Source organism: Centruroides vittatus, unplaced genomic scaffold, assembly GCF_030686945.1.
Source record: "Centruroides vittatus isolate TY-2023 unplaced genomic scaffold, ASM3068694v2 contig_2696, whole genome shotgun sequence".
Lineage (NCBI taxonomy): Eukaryota > Metazoa > Arthropoda > Arachnida > Scorpiones > Buthidae > Centruroides > Centruroides vittatus.
Window position 1 is genome coordinate 383826 of NW_027121716.1, and position 19221 is coordinate 403046.

Sequence of the window (19221 nt, forward strand, 5' to 3'; positions counted from 1 at the left end):
GAATCATTTTTTGACCAATTGTCATACTTTTTCCTCTGTTACATAACAGCCAGAAAAATAAAAAAATATACCATGTTGACTTAATTAAACCCAAGGGGTTATTTTTAAAAATGTCATACCCACCTAGGTTTATTTGAAGACTCAGGATTTTTTGAAGCTGAAGTTTATTAACTTGCGACAGGAAATGAGTGGGTAAAAATTGAAAGAATTACCTTACTTACTCATACATTTTACAAACTATCAAAACTATTTATTGACTAATCATGTACTCTGAACCAATTGTGGTGTGCAGATAAAGAAAAACATTTTCAAACTCCTTCTGAATTCTTCATCAGGTTTTGTAACAATTCCCCAATGGTTCTTCATAACAGCTTTTGGAATAAAATTCGAACAACTGTTCAAATATAAGTTTGAAAAAAATTATTAAAACCACATCATGACTGTGCAAAGAGTCGCCCTACCGAAACTCAATAAGCAGCTAAACTGTGTTGTCAATCAACTCTTGCCAGACCATTGACAAAACAATTTCCTCTTTATCCAATTTTATATCAACGTGCATAAATTATAAATAGGAAATGGTTTTGTCCATGGCCTGGCAAGAGTTGATTGACAACATGGTTTAGCTGTTCGTTGGGTCTCGGTAGGGCAACTCTTTGTGCAGGCACAATGTGGTTTTAATAATTTTTTCGAACTTATATTTGAACGCTTGTTCAAATTTTATTCCAAAAGCTGTTACGAAGAACCATCAGGAAATTGTTACAAAACCTGATGAAGAACTCTAAAGGAGTTTGAAAATGTTTGTTTTCTTTATCTGAACACTGTAAATTGGTTCGGAATACGTGATTAACTATATCCCAGAGTGGTGAGTGGTTGTTTATTTATTGTCTACTTATGAATTATAGCTACATTTGAAATAATTAATGTTTTCATAGTCAACCTGATTCAGCAACTTCCAATTCAGTTATTTTGTTGTTGTTTTTGTCCACTTCAATGTTTTTGTAGATATCAAGATCTTAAATACCATCTTCTGATTCAAAATTAGCATCTCTTTTGGAAAGAGATGGCAAATTTGAACCAGAGTTTTACTAATTATCATTTTAGCTGATAAACTCTTGACTTGTGAAGCTGAACATGATTTTCCTATGCTCAACATTCAACAAAATTTATAAATTTATTTCAAAAAATTTGTTTAAGAACCTTGGAGCAGAAAGTTATGTCTGACTCTAGACAATTCGAAGAGTAGTATTATGAACTCCTCGTTTGTCGCTCTAAACTGCACTATTTGTTTTAAAGCATATATAGAAAGCTCAATAATTGATGAATATTGACTCACCTGCACTTTTTTGAACTGGTGAAGTGGCATCTTTGTTTGAAGAATCATTCACAATTTCTATTGTAACAGGTTTAACTTCTGTAACTGTTTTGGAAGGCAAATCATTTTCATCATTTGAAACTGGTGTAATATCTTTCTCTGAAGAAATAGCATTAATTTCTGTATTAGGTTTCATAGTTTCCTTATTAACATTTGGTTGAGGAGGTGGAGGCGGAGCTTTTCTTTTTTTATTAGTGTTAAGAATTAACATAGAATGAGCAACTGAACTGAAATTCGGTTTTTCACGTGTCTTCAACCTAGAATTACTTTTTGAAACTGCAACTTTTTGATTTTCTTGTTCTGTATTGTCTGTACTGTGAATTCCACTACTTCCACTTCCACTAGAAGTCTCAGGAGACAAATTATCTGGAGAATCACTAAGAACAGATGCTTCATGATAACCACTGGAATCTGAACTTTGTCTCGAATGTGACACCATAGTGGTAATGATAGTAGTGGATCCAACAGTAGTAGACACTGGTTCTGATGAAGAATTTGTTTTAGTAGATATTTCTGCTTCTGCTGTAACTTCAGGCTGAGGCTGCACTGGAGGTGGAGGTGGTGGTAGTGGTGGTGGAGGAGGAGCTCTCTTCTTTGTACTTTGCCTTTTTGTTCGAAGAGAATGAGTATCACATATATCGCTCCTTGCTGGAGAAACTCCTCTGCTACTTGCTGTGTCCTTAAAGGCTTCTCCTGCCAGCTGTAGTAAAATATATTTAGCATTTATGATTAATTTATAAAATATTAAAAGAATTTATGAAAGTAGGTTATTTGAATGTATATATTTCAAAATATCTAAAAATTTTATGATTGTTTAATTAATGCTATTCTCTAAGAATGTGAAATACAAATGTTTTTATAAACTTTTAATTATTTAATAATGCTTACTTGAATATTGCCACTATCTATGCAATAAATATGATATCAAAAGCTCTCAACCCACAATTTTGTAAAAACTATTATGGCTGAAAAACACTGACATTTGCCCAAAAACTGACAACCAAAATTTTAATAAAAGATGTGATGGTTTGCCAATTTTTATGGGATGCGCTGGTATACAGAAATGCTAATCTTACCATTATTTAACAATTCATTTTACAATTCATTTTATCACATCTGTTTTATACTTTTGATCATTTTGCATTTGTTATACTATTACAGTATAGTGTAGAACAGCAATTCTCAAATGGAGGGTTGTAACTTCAACTGGAATCACTTTCTTATATGGTTTAACAATGTCATTCTAATATATGGAAGAAAAATAGATTGCAGTTTTAAAATATAAATTTGATTGCAAAATAACAAACAGGGTACATCAATATACAGGAGTCAGTCAGTAAGTTTGTTGATGTTAAATTTATGAAAAACATTTTTAATAAAATACATCAAACAACTACTGAGAAATGCAATGCTTAGTAAAAATTAAACAGGTTAATGCAATTTTTAAGGTATTTGTGGAATGTTTTAATACTTCAAACATTTGAGATTTACAGAATGCCTTCATCAGAAACTGATTTTAGAAAATTACCAACTATAGGGTTGTGACCTCAAGTTGACCAATGTTAGAACATTGTCAAATGTTTTTAAAAAATTTAAACTAACTTATGAAAAATAATCTAAGAAAATTTTCTGAAATGTTCAGCAATATTATTCTAAGATCAATTAACGTCATGTATAGTATAAACTTTAAAATCTTTAAGAACACCACACTATTCGTATTTTGTTTTTAAGTTTGAAACTAAAGTTGGGTCTTTCAGTAGATCAAAAAACCTTTCTCAAATTAAGAAATTTGTTTATTTCTTTAAAAAAAAGCTGTCTTCATTGCATTGATACTTAGACATGGTACCAAGTATTACAAAAGTTTATGAAAATCTATTCTCTAAAGGTTGGTACTGACTATGACAGAATCCATAGCAATAAGTGGTAAAACTGCAACAGTTATTTGTCATGACCACTACCAGCAGATTACCACAAATAATAGACATGCTTATGAGTTAAATCAAGTGCAACTTTAATTTTTATTTTTACTGCTTGCCAATGCAGTAAACCTTGATTAATGAAAATGCATTATTTATATTCAAATCATTAAACACCAAATTCAATATGAACAGTTTTTAAAGAAGCTACATGAAAAATCCTTTTTAAATTATGAAATGCTAATTATATTACTATGTAAGAACATAGAAGCTTGTTATTTGAAGATTTATATTTTATACAAAAGATGTTATTTGATAAAAACATCTTTTGTATAAAATATAAATCATTAAACTAGCAAGTTGTAAAGTCTCGAAACCTAAATCATATGGAAACAACATTCAGCAGTGTGTCAAAATAGTAAGAATGATATTTGCATTAGTTAACTATTACAATGGCTTTCTGCATTATAATAGTTTCTGTAATGATTAACTAATGAGAATAGAAGTAAAAAATAATAGTTATTGGTTTTTAGTATCGCCATCATCAATATGTAAAGTATTGCAACCATTAAGTTAGCAGTATATCATATCATTTATGAAAATTTGTTTTCTTTATTGTTTTGGTTATTTCAGAATAAATTCATGCCATAAAAATGTAAATCCTTCTTTACTATAAGTTTCATTACAGTAGATATTAAACTTGACTAAGATAAAAAAAACATTGATATGGCAGTTACAAAAATTGCTTATAACTTTTTGTACAATTATTAGTGAGGTTGAGGCCAAAGTTTTAAACGCAAAAACATGTACGTCGGACATTCAGTGCTGCTTTTTTGTAAGCCTAGAAGTTTGACAATGACCTTTGGAAAGTCAGTGGAATCATGCTCGACATTCCAAACGCCACTGTCAAACTTCTAGGCTTACAGGAAAGCGGCGCTGAACGTCTGACGTACACATTTTCAAATTGAAAACTTCGGCCTCAACCTCGCTATTAAATCTAAGAATAATTGTTGTTTGCTTCCCATGTAGTTTCTACAAAAGTCCTTCCTTTTTTTGTTCTCGGAGAATATTGTATTATTCAATAAGCTAGTATATTTTGTTTGTAATACACGATTTAAATATTCTGTAGTATTAGATGATGTGATTGGTCTGTCTTGTATAGTATTTCAATGTTGCCATTTTTGTTTCATGTATGTGATGTTTTATGTAACAAACTAAGGTGTAAGGATATAAATTTTTTTTATCAGAAAATGTGAACATTACCTGCATTAGAAATCTTTCAACTATGTTCTTCATATTACATTTTGGATGTTACGTATGCTTATTTCAACGCAGCATAATTGGTGGTTTGTGCACATTTTTTTCTTCTTCCTTGATACCTGCTTGCTTTATTTTTGTATGATTAGTTTGGACCAAAGAGCAGATAAATAATAATCTAAATTCTTTTTCTGTTGAGTTTGACATTGTGCTGTGCTTATGAAATGTGCTTAGTGTGTAATTGCCAGAAATAATGAAAATCTTCTGTAGACAAGTTTATTTTGTTATTTTTATAGTGTGAAGGTTTTATTATGTAATAAAGATATAATTACCTATTATTGTGCTTATATTTCAAAATTTATATATAAATTACTTGAAAATAAAATGGTTTAGATATATTATGAATTAAACATATTTCAACATACCACCATATTATTTACACTCTTGCTTTTTCTTTTGAAAATATTAAGCAATTTCTTTTTCTTTTTTTCATCTTCAGTCATAGAAATAGGATAACCAATTAAATCAGAAGTTGAGTTAGAAATGGTGGAATTCATAGCTGAAATAAAAATATTCTTAATTGATATCTTATAAGTAAATATGTATGTTTAAAATTCTTAAATATTTTTCAGATAAAAAAGTTAATAAAATTAACAAAACAACACACATTTTTTATTTAAACTACACTTGAGAACAATTTCTTGACATTAAAAAATTGACTGTATTTTCATGTTTAATAATTCTAAAGACAGACAAATAGCAAAATCACATTATATATGTATATAAACAATGGGGGAAAAATAACTGTTTTAATTTCAGTATTTAATCTGATTCTTTGTTATTATGGGGAAGGCTTATTTTGACCATTCGATCTCACCTGGTATCTCACACTTATCACCAAAATCACACGTATATTAAAAATGGATGAACATATTTTTCTGATAACATTGTAATTTTTAATTTTAAAAGTAGTGTAGATTTAAAGTTATTACATATATTTATTTATTCTATAAAAAAATCTAAGAAGCTACTTATAATAATGTTTTAAACATTTTTATTTAAACGTTGAAAAGAAATATAAATTATTATATATATTTTATGCTTTTCTTATATATACATATGTATAAGAAAAGCATAATTTTATTAAGGAAACTTTTGTAAATGAATGTTTTTACAATTTAAACACTTGAATTCACATTTGTTACATGACGTAACTCAAAGCTTTTAAAAATAATTTTGATTATTGTATTTATATATTCAAACAAAAACATCTGAGATGTAAAAACTTATCACAATTTAGATAACAGTCAAAATTTTTCTTAGGCATTCTTCTTTGGTAAAGATAAGCTTGGTGCTTTGAAGTGGTACCCATAAGACCCACAAGATTTTTACCTGTATTATTGTCGTGTATAACTTGCTTCCAAGTGCAAAGCTTATCTTTACCAAAGAAAAACTCCTAAGAAAAATTTTGACTGTCATCTAAATTGTGATAAGTTTTTATATCTCAGATGTTTTTGTTTGGATATCAATTGTTTTTGATTAATCAAGGCTTGAAAGTGTTTTTATTCTGAAAATATTAAAATGAGAGTATCTGTATATTATTAATTTCAAGAAATCATAAGCTGTTATATTTAAGCTTTTCTAAGAATAAGTATATATAGATTTTTGCATTGCATGGCCAATTTTTTTTTCCTGCTACAGTATCATTGCATTCTATCCATTCATTATTTTCTTTGCACATAAAAGCAAAATGCCCACTTTGCAATTGACATCCACAGGTTTAACTGATGATAGAATATAAATAGAAAAACAAAAAATTAAAATCTTAGAATAAAACGTTTTCTTTAAATTACAGATCAAATGCGGAAAGATGCACATGTCAGTTATGATTCATTGAATTAGGCAAGCTCAAATAGCACTCTTCAGGCTGATGAAATAGTCTCCCCCCTTAAAGTTAACTACCATTCCTCTCCTGAAAACTTTGTAGATTTCTACTCTTTCTAGGAATTTTAATGAAGGCACTATTTTTCATTTCTAAGGAGTGATAAAATCATAGGATTTCATCTCAAAACAATTTTGTGCTTACTACATCAGGTTATCTCCTTATAAATGGAACAGAGGGCTTTGCTGTATATGATTACTACACTATGTGACAAAACTGCCTTGACTGAAACACCTGGAAAAGAAAGAAATCTAGTGTCTTCAGGAGAAGGAAGGCAAGAATATAGAAAGTCCATTTATATGTTACTTTAAGTCTATAATCATAAAATTTAGCAAAATCACTGTAGAGGAAATCACTGTGAACTTTGCTGATAGAAACAATAATGTAACAAAATGATGATAACATCTGTTTATGTCTAAATACATTTTAAATTATCATGTTACGCCCTAACATAATAACATAACAGTCTGGTTAGTGCTCAGTGGCCATTGCTGACTGAACACTTTCAATATGCCATTCAGTAAAATTGTTATGAAAACTTAATTCACATAAATTTTAGCTTTTGTTATTCAGAATAACATTTTGAATAAAATTATTTTGTTTCAATGCAATTTTATAAGCATAGAATTAAGCTGTAAAAATGAACTAGCTCTATGGAGAAATCCCCATAAGCTTTGACCTATCAACCTGAAAGTTTTGTGAGGACCTCACTGATAACAAGAAAGGCTTAACTTTAAAATTTGAGCTTTCTAGACCCAGTAGTTTTTTTCTCTATCAGCATCTGCAGTGCCAGATGAAGAAAAAGAAGGAAATAAATACAGCCTGTTTGGTGATTTTTACACTTTTCACTTGCTTATATTTCAGCAACTGCTTTACAGAAAATCTTGAAATTTTGCACACTAAGAAAACAATTTCAATTTTTTTTCAAATAGGATATTTGGAATTACTTCAGGTGTTTGGAAAGAGAAATCAACCCCTGAAAATCAGCAACTCTGATTCCTGTATATGTAGTTAGTCCATGACATTTTTACTTGGCAGGGAGTCACTGCTGTGACTCTCTGTGATATAAAATTTATCTTTTATTTTTTTAACCTTTTGACAATTACTACCCATATACATATGTGGGGAGTAATCATACATATGTGAAAGGTTTGGAAAGCCCTACAGAGTAAGCATGCATTTTATGTTTAAGGTTATCTCACTGTAGTACATTCATATTTATGGACAAATGGTTTTTCTAGTTATCTGTAAAGTTTCATATCTATTGACAAGTTTAAAAAATTTATATACATGTTTCTTGTAAGTTTCACAAGATTTAACATGGCATCTAATAGCATTAAGACAAACATGGCATCTAATAGAGATTCATACTCACTGTCTCTTGAATTGTTGTAGTTATTCAACACAAATCAGAAAAAATATTGCCTAGTTTATTTTAAAAATATGAATGAGAAGAGGGGATTGTAACATTTCCAAAAAAAATGTTTTTAACTCACTCAGTCTGGAAGGAGAGGACCCTCAGTCAAAGGGTTAAATTTTAAGTAAATTACAAATACAATGCCACAATAAATTATTATTAAAATCATTTTATTTAAAAGGAAAATGTCAATATATTTATAATTTTAGTCAATTAACTGGCAAAATAAAAAGCTGTTGATATCAAGATAAATTTTTATACTTCTTTTTCTAAATCTCATTATATATGTTATATATACAGTAAAACATGTCTATGGCGACCACCCACGATTCCTTCAAAAAGTGGTCTTTTAGACAGGTGGTGCTGAAATACTGTATTTCCATAAGCATTTTGCACACTTTTTAGCCATTTCTACTAAGCAAAACTCGAGGTGAGCAAAAATAAGCGAATTTTTCAATGATAGAGCTATATTGGTATTGTATTTTATTCTTATCAGATAACTCGATTTATAGGAGTCGTCGTGATTGTATAAGACAGATTTAATGCCAATATTTTAAAGATTAATACAGCACTCACATTTTCTCAATTATTATACACACTTTCTTTTTTCTGACTTAATTAATTCAACTTGGTTCTTTTTGTTCTCTCCTCAGTTACGCATATTATGTCTTTGATATACAAGCATGTCGTATCTCTCCATCACTTTGGTTTTGGTTTTCATTAGTTTAATCTTATTTTAACTTCAAAAATACTGTATTTTTTTAATTTTTAATATTTTCTTAAGTACAATAAGAAAAATATTAATTAATAATAAAACGATTTTATTAATTTTTCTCATAATACGATTTCATTACTTTCTGCGATTGTCCAATGATAATGGCAGAATCGAAAAAAGGAAGGTCGCCTGTAAAACTGATTTTTGCATTAATGTGTTTATTGCTTTTTGAATATTTTGCGTGGGAAATTACTTGGATATTACTTTTCTAAAAATATCATGGAAATAAAGTAGGTTGATACAGAAACTATTTATCGTACATGTACTGTATATGAGCGTCAAAAAAATAAATAAAATTTTATCAAATGGTGAGATCAGCCAATTAATTGTATCATGTACAATATTTTATACCCCTAAGGAAAATACTGTAGGTCTATGGTAAAATAAATTGCATTTTCCTCACAGTTAAACTTCGCAGCTAAATTGCTGTTGGGATAAACCATTTTCACTTTCTCTGATAACTCTAACACGATCTTCTAACAACAACACTTTGCATTTCTTTCGTTTTTCGGACAATTTTGAACAAACTGAAATGAATTTCCTTTGTTGCTACTCTAATTCATCAACACCTGCACCTAATTTCAAGGGTGGGAGAAGTGCCAGAAATGGGTTCAAACAATAGTTTAAACCAGATATATTCGCAGAAGTGGTCGCTTATTACAGTTCTTGTATGTTGTTTTGAACTAAAAATCAATGCCCGCAGTCGCGTTACACATGTGGTCGTTTCATACGGGTAACTTATATGAAGACTATGTATAAACTGTTCCGTGCCAAAAGTTTTTGTCTGTTTTGACAGGTGTCCATCAAATGCAGGTGGTCGCCTAAGCAGTTTTCACTGTATATATCATTATACTGTATATTATACAAGGTTTAACAAAAGTCTTCTCATTCCAGCCTTTCTATTGGAGAAGGCTGTTGTAATCTCAACTGCTTATGAAAATAGGCAACATTGTCATTTACAAAATTGTAACACATGAAAAAAATAGTATTACCTTTCAGTGCATTCAAAAATATCAAGTGGGATCCTGAAATAGGCTGTCCAATATGACAGGTAAATGCTTTACTGCACAACACAAAGCGTAGCAGTGCATCATTGCAAACATAAATGCAATGCAGAAGTGTTTAAATGTGTGATCAGGTTTAGGTTAACAGTGATATGGTGATTAGGTTAGGCTATTTTATTTAACAGTATTTGATATTCTTTATTAAATAAAGATTTGCATATTCATATCACAGCATGTTTGTTTAGCAGTAAAGTACAGTGAGTCTGAGAAAAATCTATATATTCAATAGTTATAAAATTTCATTTAAAAAAAAAAAAAAAAGCTGTCTATTGAAATGAAGTTTGTGATAAAGATTAATATTGAAATTTATAATGATTAAATATGATAAAAGATGTGAAAAAGTTCTAACTAATGTTAGTTTCTGAAATTTAATATACTATACATATATAGATTTTTTTTTAAAAGTATACTTTTTGTAAATTGAAATAAAATTGTATTTATGTGAGATTTTAAAAATATTACTTCAATAAAAAATATTTTAAGAACTTCATAAAGAAATTATTTTATACTTACTTGATTTATTAACTAAAGAAACTTCAGTGCAACCATATTCAGATAAAGAATAATTAAGATCTATAAGATAACTTGGCTGACTTGGATGAACTAGATAATACTGTGAATATTCTAATTTCTTTTCTGTACAGATCATCCTTTTTATTTCAGCTAATGTTGTTTTTGGACTAACCCTTACAACCATTAACTGCTTTTTAGGAAGATTAACTTGCAGTCTAAAAGTTTTCTGCAAACATTGAAAGTTAAAACATCAAAGTTTTTATACTTAAATTAGAAACAATATAGTTACAAAATAATAATTTAAATTATCTTACAGTTAGCATTAAAGATATTTCATTATTGCACTTACCTCAAAAGGTTGTTGTGATTGAGAACGCAACATCTTTGCAGCAGGTTGATCATTCATGGCACTTTTGGACATGATGTAAATAGTATTAGTATCAAGGGATCCAATGGGAGTGTTGGGTTTATAATGTAAATTGTCTTTATTATTTGGAGAAAGACTAATAAAATGACCGCCAGGACTTATTTTATTTGCTTTAGTCACCTGGACTAAAAGATCCATCATTGGAATTCTGTTAAATAAAAAAATTTTGATTATTAAAATTTGAATAAAATGAAATAATTAGAAATTTCAGTTTTATAATCTCAAATTTCTTGCAAAAAATGTCAAAAATATATTATTATAGTTTAATACACATTAGAAAATTATATTATGTTATACTTTGAGTACAACACTATTTCCTTTGTTGTGTGTAGACTAGTAAACATTATCTCCATTCTTATTATGGGAAAGACTAAGTAAGTAAATATTCCAAATATAAAACTTTATTCAAGTAGTAACTACTTAGTAACAAATGCTTTCACATAATAGGCATCACAAACAGGACCTGCACACCAAAAATTGCTGCCTGAAGCAAGCCAAGTTTATGCCACCTTTTTTCACAGTTGCTAGTAAGGTAAGGGCAAAGAAAAGGCAACACTTTATAAATATATGACAATAGAAATGAAGTTTTTGTAATATTTTATCTGCAATTATTTATTACAGACAGAAAAACTATTTTTACATACATAGAAATATGTAATAAATGCAGTTTTAAAAAATGTATTAAAAAACAAAACGTTTACATAAATTAATTCTAATATTGTTGTAATTTATATTTGTTGAAATTTTCTGTACAACCAATGACACGGCTAATTATGTCAACCTTTTCTTCCCTTAGGAACAAAGGATTAAAAGAATTCTCAATAATTCAAAAAAAATCCAGCAACAAGTTGCATAACTTTCTCAGTTGTTAAGAGATCTTACTTAAAAAATAACTTTTACATTATTAATTATACTATTAATAAATAAGTTGTTTGGCAACATCTGTTAAGAGATTGTGTTTGTGTGTTTGTTTGTGTCTATTTCATTTAATATCTCAGGATGAATAAGGATTAAAAAACTAAATTTTGAATAGTGTATAGTAGTTTGTATATAAGGGGCATTGATGCTACTAAATTTTGGTGGTTAAAGGCTGAAGGAATGGGAAGATGGAGGAATGCCATGTGTTGTATCTTGAAAAGGGACAGATTTAATGAAGATTTTACTCATTAAGATTTACAATTTTTTTTATTAAACTTTGCTCTATCCTAAAATTAAGCTATTAATTGTTATAAAATGGCAAATAATATATAAGATTTTATCATAAAATCTTTGTAACAGAAGGCACCACACACAGTTTTATTTATTAATAGTACAAATAATAATATTAAAGTTATTTTTTAAATAAAATCTTAACAGCCAGAAAAGTTACACAACTTGTTGCTGAATATTTGTAAATTCTGATACATTGTGATAAGACTGTATTTGAAGTTTTTAATAATTTTGATGCCATGTTAATTTTAGATAACCCTTTGTACCAAATAACAAATCTGCACAAAAATTTAAATTTAGATATTTTAAATGCTAGCGACTTATTGATGAGACTATCTCGTCTATAAAATTGCGCTGCCGTCAATGGCTGGACATCTTAGAGGTATGAAGGAGTATATGTCAAGAGTTGCAATTTGGCACAGAGTATTTGATGCCCAAATCATATGCACATAAAAAAAACTAGACTTGTAGGTAGTCAGGGGACCGAGAACCAAGTCAAAATAAAATACAAAATGGCGACACTGTTTCTACAAACAGACACTAGTGAGAGATTTGCGAATGCACTGCTCATAGGGAAGTTTGAAATGCAAATCTTGCAAAACTCAAATTTTGACAAATGCATGCATTGGGAAGTTCAAAATGTGAACATTGTGAAATCGAATTTTGACAAATGTGTGACACACGTTATGCATATATTCTCTTGCTGTTGTCGTTTTGATTTTCTTGTGTGTTGCTGACACCTCTTTGGATCCCTTTGACCCATTAATTTCACTGAAAATGCCCTGTGGACGACCTCATGGTCATGGCTGTGACTGGCAAAGTTTGAATGATTGCACTCAAAACCAGCAATACCAAAGAAGATTGGAGAATAAGAACAAGACACGACGTGAGTATCGAAGTGATCCCACTTACTGTAGCCAAGAACAGACCTGCAACAACGCAATCCGTCGTAACCACTGTGGCAACGAAGCCCGCCGTAATCTATGCCACGACCCCAAGTACTGGTGTCAGCTTTTCCTCATTGGAGAGTGCTCATTTTTCTGTTTTTCTTAGAAAATGGGGGGCAGTCAAGCCCAGAGTCCTTGAGACAGTCTTGTCCCAAAAATGGCCTTGCCATTTTACTTGTTTTTAGTTTTAGTATTACTATCTCTGTTCATCCAAATAAATTTCTATTAGTTAAACATATACTTCTGAATTATATCTCAATGATTTTAATGCATCAATGCAACTTCTCCATCTTGTACCTTACACCTTTTCAGACTAAGGATGTTACATATTTTTTAAAACACTTTTTATAGATATGTAGCAATAGAACTGTTAATGGAACTGGAAAAAAAATACACAAACTTCTTGCACCAGTGAAAAAATATTAATGATTTCTTCAGTGCTGCTGCATCAACAAAAAATGGCATGAGCAGGGAACAAAATGGCTTCAAGATTTTGATTGATAATATGTCTTTGGACACTAGAATGGACATCTTTCATATTTACTTAATTATCATTACCCCATCCAAGAATATTTTCAATTTTTAGGCCTAATGATTCCAGTTCTTGCAGTATTAATTGAGTCAAACCTATTCCAGTAATTAACTTCACAGGCAAAAACTTGCTAAAATATTCTTTGGGTAAATATTCATAACCTTGCTAGAATAACCAAAGACATTCGCTTGATTCTGTTAATATCTGGAGTACAGTCTAAAATTATACTATAATGTTTATAATCATTAATAATAACAACAATGGTTTTTTGAACCTCTTGTCCCATTAGACAAATAGGGTTCATTTTGTACTTGTATATCTTTACTTAATGTGAGGGAGGATTAACAAATGACCTTCATAAATGTTCACTTGTAAAAGGATCAAATTTTGATAAAACTTCAAGGTTTAAAAAAATTTGTTGTTTGATTCATGTATATTATCCAAACTTCTCAATGCTAACGGTCTTAAGACACACAACTGAATAACAGATTATCCTCTTTAATATATCCCATCAATGTTGATGTTTAAGTTCTAAGGTTCTAGCAAATAGCAATTCTCTATAAACAACAGAATGAAACTGAGAACTAGAAAAAAAAAATATTGTATTTGTTTCTCTGACTTCCTGAAAAATATCAGTGCTTGTGCACTCCAGAGCAGCACATAAATAAAAACAATAGAGAACCAATTGATATAATATTATAGTATTTACATTGAAAAATTATCAAAGAAGGCAAGTAAGTATTTATTTACTTCTTTCTTATTCATTATAATAAATAAAAATTTCAATGTGTGATCCAAAAATGCCGCCCTTTTGAAATTGCCACCCGAAACAATTGCCTCACCCCACACATTGGATCACAAACCTTCACTTCTTTAGCAGATAGTTGTTTTAACAATCAAGGAAAAATAAAAGCAGTGACTGAAACCAAACACCAGCAGAAAAAGTAATGAAGCTAACATTTTCGCCCATGTTAAATGGACATCATTGGGCTAAATGGCCAAAGAAATCAAGGAAAAATGTTTTTAGCTGCCTTCATCAGCCATCTTCAGGTTAAATCAATCAACTGAATTAGAACTCTTTTAGAAGGATTTTGCATGGAACAAGTTGTTCTGATATTTGAATGTACTGTTCAAATTTAATGATTTGAATGCAGCTGAGGTTTCAGAAGCATAACTGGAACAGATGTAATTAAAAAATGCAAGGAACTGACATAAGCACAGATGCTCATAATAAAATATCTGGGGAATGCTATATCTATTGATTCTTCTTCCAAACCATCAGTTGTATTCAAATTGTTAAATCAAACAGTAAAACCCTCTCCACATGAAATTCTAATAGAAAAGAGTTCCAATTCAGCTGATGATCAATTAACCTGAAGGCTGATGAAGGAAGCTAAAAACAGCTGTTTAAAGAAAACAATGTATGTTAAAGTAGTAAAGGTCTATGATAATTACACAGATACTCTAGTTGCACAGTTAGTAGACTTAAGCAAATTAGGCAATTCTAACCAAAGATTAAAGGAGAGCTGGTCCTCATCATCATCAACCCTGGGCTCATTGCCCATTGGTGTCTGATGCCATTTCCACTATTTTCTTCCATTTCTCTTGATCTATTTCCGATTTTCTCAATTACCATACATTTGCTCCACATCCAGTGGCGTAGCGAGGGGGGTGTATCATGCACCGGGCACCATCGCAGAGGCGCACCCAATTGGTCTCCAAGACAAACTGGAGGGAAAGAGGGGCGCCAATAAAGTGTCGTGCACCGAGCGCCAGTTATGTTCGCTACACCACTGTCTACACCACTTCTTCACATCATCAATCCATTCTCTATATGGTCTGCCTCTTTTGTTGGATCCATCCATAATACCATAGACTAAAGTCTTAATTTTTCTGTTTTCATTCGTTCTTGTAGTGTGTCCAAAGAGTTGAAGTTTTCGTTGTATAATATTTTGTAAGAGATTCTTTTTCATATATCTCCTATTATAAAATTCTTCATTTGTGACTTTCTGCATCCATCCCATTTGTAAGATCTTTCAGTAACAGTGTCTGGTCCTAAAGATAGTTAAAAATTCAAGTTTTAAATTAGTCCTAGATAATGTAGCATCATCCAGGTTTTCCTGCTTCAGTAATAAGATAAATATTGATACCTGTATGCTCAGTATTCATTATTAATCATTAGGTAATAAATATTAAACAAACAGTAAAACAATCAGTCATCAAAACAATTTCATTAGTAAGTAGTTACTACTTGATTCAAGTTTAAATCATTTATTTAACAAAATCTTATCACTCATGCTAGTTTAAAACTTTGAATAGATGATGTTTTTCCATTAGGTTTAATCAGGTTTTTTTCATATATACATTATTATAATTTATACTATGGGAAGAGTTTTGAGATTTGTAGGAATAACAACAGGAATAAAATTATGATTGATTGTGTTTCTATTGAGGTTTTTTTTAAGTTAAATGTACATTTTTTATTATTCATGAGACTAAAAGATGAAACACTAGTCTTTTAAACTGATGTGTAATCTGTGATTATAGTGCTTCAGGTAAGTGCTTTTAGACAAACTTGATTTAATTATTTTGCTATTTTTATTTATTTATTAAATTTCCACTTTTGTTTTTTTGTTTTGTTTGATTTCAGGTTCTTTTATGTTGTATTATTCACAGCAAGATAGTCCAGATCAGTGTTTCTCAAACTTTTTGCTCACATGACAATATATTTGTTCGTAATGGTTCTGCATCCAAATATTTATAATATAAATTTTTTTAAAAATCTGGTAAACTGGAATCACTGTATATTATATAACAAAATAAAATTATGCATTATTGATAGTAACTCCTATTTGTGAAATGTAACAGGGTACATTTCTATTAAGAATGGTTCAGGCCAATTTTGATTTGTAACAAATAACTTACTTAAACTTCAGTAATAAAAATTGAAATTGAACTATTAAAAAATGTAAGATTGAATATTGTAAATAAAACAGACTGTTTCCAAAATTATTCAGGAGTCTATTTTACTTTAAAAAATATTACAAGTTTTTTTTTATAAACTTAATGAACCTTTTTTTTAAAATGTACTTTTCAGATTGTAAAAGACTGTCAACTTCATTTTGTACATATGAAAAAAAATATATATTTATGATCCACTTGTGACAAAATTCATCTGTTGTTTTTTATAATTTATTGTTATGAATGACAACAAACCTAAAAGTTTGAATAAACAAGGAAATATTTTCAAAACCATTACAACTTAAATGGCTTTATGACTGACCTTACATAAAATATCTATTTTAAATGTTATTCTAAAGAGAAAAAAAAATCAATTTCACATGCATACATTCTATATTATTATTTTCATTTAGTAATAAAGTTAAGGAAAAAGTTGTTAAAAGTTTTCAGTACTTAACAGATGTATGACTGAAATATTACCTAAGAACAATACATGCAAGTATTTCTGCAGAGGGTAGTATCATTTCGCAACCCATTAAAATTTTAATTCAACCCGTAGTTTGAGAAATGCTGGTCCAGACGATTAAAGAGAATTCCTTCCTCTCTATGGAAGAGAATGAGTCTGGTTTAGACCCTGAGGAATTTTTTAGATTTTGGCCTAAAAATTTCAGGCCTTGTCCTTTAATACCACAAGTTTTATATAATTATTACCAATTCAGTCAAAGGTTTTTTTTTGTGGTTTTAGGCCCTTTACTGCTCTGAGAGCACAAAAAGGCCAAGAACTGATATGTACACAAGAGTGTCTGCGTTGGTTAGTAAAGGTGTCCCAAAGAGGGCTCATATGGTCCCTTGGAGGGCTCATAAGAAATACTAGTCCCTTGTGAGGGCTCACAGGTTTACGTGTTTTGTGTTGTGTTTCAGTATTTTATTCTGTGTGTTATGTTTTGTGTTATGCTATTTTAACTTACCATTGTTGTTTGTGGAGAGAAGAGGAAAGATAGATGGATAGAAAAGTTGCAGTTTGCATTTATTAACCAACCAGACCTAACCTTAATTTCTGAGTTACTCAGAGTTGCCAAGGAAAAGAAGGCAGCAGTGAGCAATTTAATGATAATAGTTTCCAGCAATTTGGGGATAGCTATTTAGAATTTAGAATTTAGAAAGGGGGGAAAATACTACACCTCTTAGAGGTACTACAGTAGCCTTCCGGGAGGACTTTGAGGGGGCTGGCCCCCATTTGGGACAGAGAATGGAGGAAACCCGGAAAAACTCCACTTGGCCAGCGAGGAAAAAAAAATTAGTTGGGAAGCCAACAACGTAGAAGTTTAATATAAAAGGTATTGTACACTTACTACCTAGAATGAAAAAGGGAAAAAACAAAATCTAAATATTGCCTCTTTATAATTCTATAAAATCAATATAGATTTAATTTACTGTTAATATTTCATTTTACATATAAAATAAGTTTCAGTTTATGGTTTTGCATCTTTTTGAATTATTACAATTTTATAAATCTAACTGTTGATCATAAAATACATTCAAAGATAAATGGTAAACAGCATTTATTCATTATTCTCTTTATTGCATTGATTCTGAAAGTAGCAACTAGTGAATACTTTAAAAAAAAAAGTATTTATTACTTTGGATTCTTGGGTGCACTAAAATGAGTACTAAACTAATAATTATTGTTTGCATATCACTGCAAAGGAACAAAAGTTTCATTTCAGATTAAATTCAATTTAGTTGTTTTTTAATAAAATCAGATACATTTACTAAAAGAAAACTATTTACAGCTGCAAAAAATAAATCATCATCATCTTTCTTTATACAGTTGTAAAATGTACCAACCCTTTTTTAAGAAGCTAAACCAGAATATAAAATTGATAGTAGTTGGAGTTAGTTAATAAAACAGATCACCAATCTGTCTATATAAACCTGATACACAAGTTAAATCAAACCTGGAACAAGCTAATCTCAAACACATTGCTTAGATAGAGCATGACAGAATGCTGGAAGCCCTGGACATTTACAAAGTGGAATTGAGAAGAAAAATGCCTCAATTTTAAACAGCTGGAGTCATTGTCAAAATCTCTCAAAATGTAAAATTAACATTTAGGAAAAGATTGTTGATGTCAGAAAAATTAGAGAAAAAGAAGTTAATCCTTAAATAAGGTAAGCATTAAAACATAACTTTTTATCTTTTAAAAATACTGTGTTAATACTATTTCCTATTTGGTCTAAATCAGCGTTTCTCAAAGTGGGCGATAATGCCCCCCTTGCGGGCGGTGAGCAGTGGTGATATTCGAAATATTTAACAAGGGGTTCGCTAGCAGAAAATTTTTTCCTGACAATCACCGACAAACAAAATGGAAGTTTTGAATAGAAATAAATACAATACCTTTTCTTGCAACCGTATATCTAACAATCAGTGGCGTACTTGGAACGTAAGGAGCCATGGGTGAAGGGCAGGTAAATAATATTTTAGGGCTGTCAACCATTTTTTTTTTAGGCAGGGGTAATCTTTACCGCGAAATGGCGCTTCTCGAAATACACACGTGTCATCATCTCTCGAGATACATTATACTTTTTTCTTTCGCTGTCCATAGCTCGACACGTGTTCGACAGCCATCTTGTATTATCTCGCACGCGCGTGGCATTCTGGGATCTCTCTTATGACTGGATCTACTATAGGCCGGATGGCCGAGCGGTCAAGGTGGCAGCCTACCGCTCTGGGGGACCCGGGATCGAATCCGAACGGGTCGAAAAATCCCCAGGAATTTTTCAGGGGGTGGTCCGTTCGGATATGTCGGGCCCCGTCCCTCACCACCTGGTCGCCCCATTGTGGGCCTGGCTGAACCCATAATGGGCCTACTAAAAGAGGTCCTCTTA

The 19221-nt window shown here is 30.5% G+C and overlaps 1 protein-coding gene across 2 annotated transcripts in view; it reads right to left on the reverse strand.

The window, feature by feature from the left end:
• Positions 1 to 19221, reverse strand: part of LOC136971729 (protein cordon-bleu-like) — a 62315-nt gene that overhangs the window by 16028 nt on the left and 27066 nt on the right. Inside the window, exons 3-6 of one of the 2 annotated variants that reach the window (XM_067266223.1) lie at positions 10606 to 10831; positions 10257 to 10482; positions 4971 to 5104; positions 1334 to 2072 (exon numbers count right to left, since the gene is read on the reverse strand). In XM_067266223.1, the coding sequence (XP_067122324.1) occupies positions 1334 to 2072; positions 4971 to 5104; positions 10257 to 10482; positions 10606 to 10831 (1325 nt within the window). Of the gene's footprint in view, positions 1 to 1333; positions 2073 to 4970; positions 5105 to 10256; positions 10516 to 10605; positions 10832 to 19221 lie in introns of those variants that run through there. The other variant, XM_067266224.1, reaches the window with a different exon arrangement.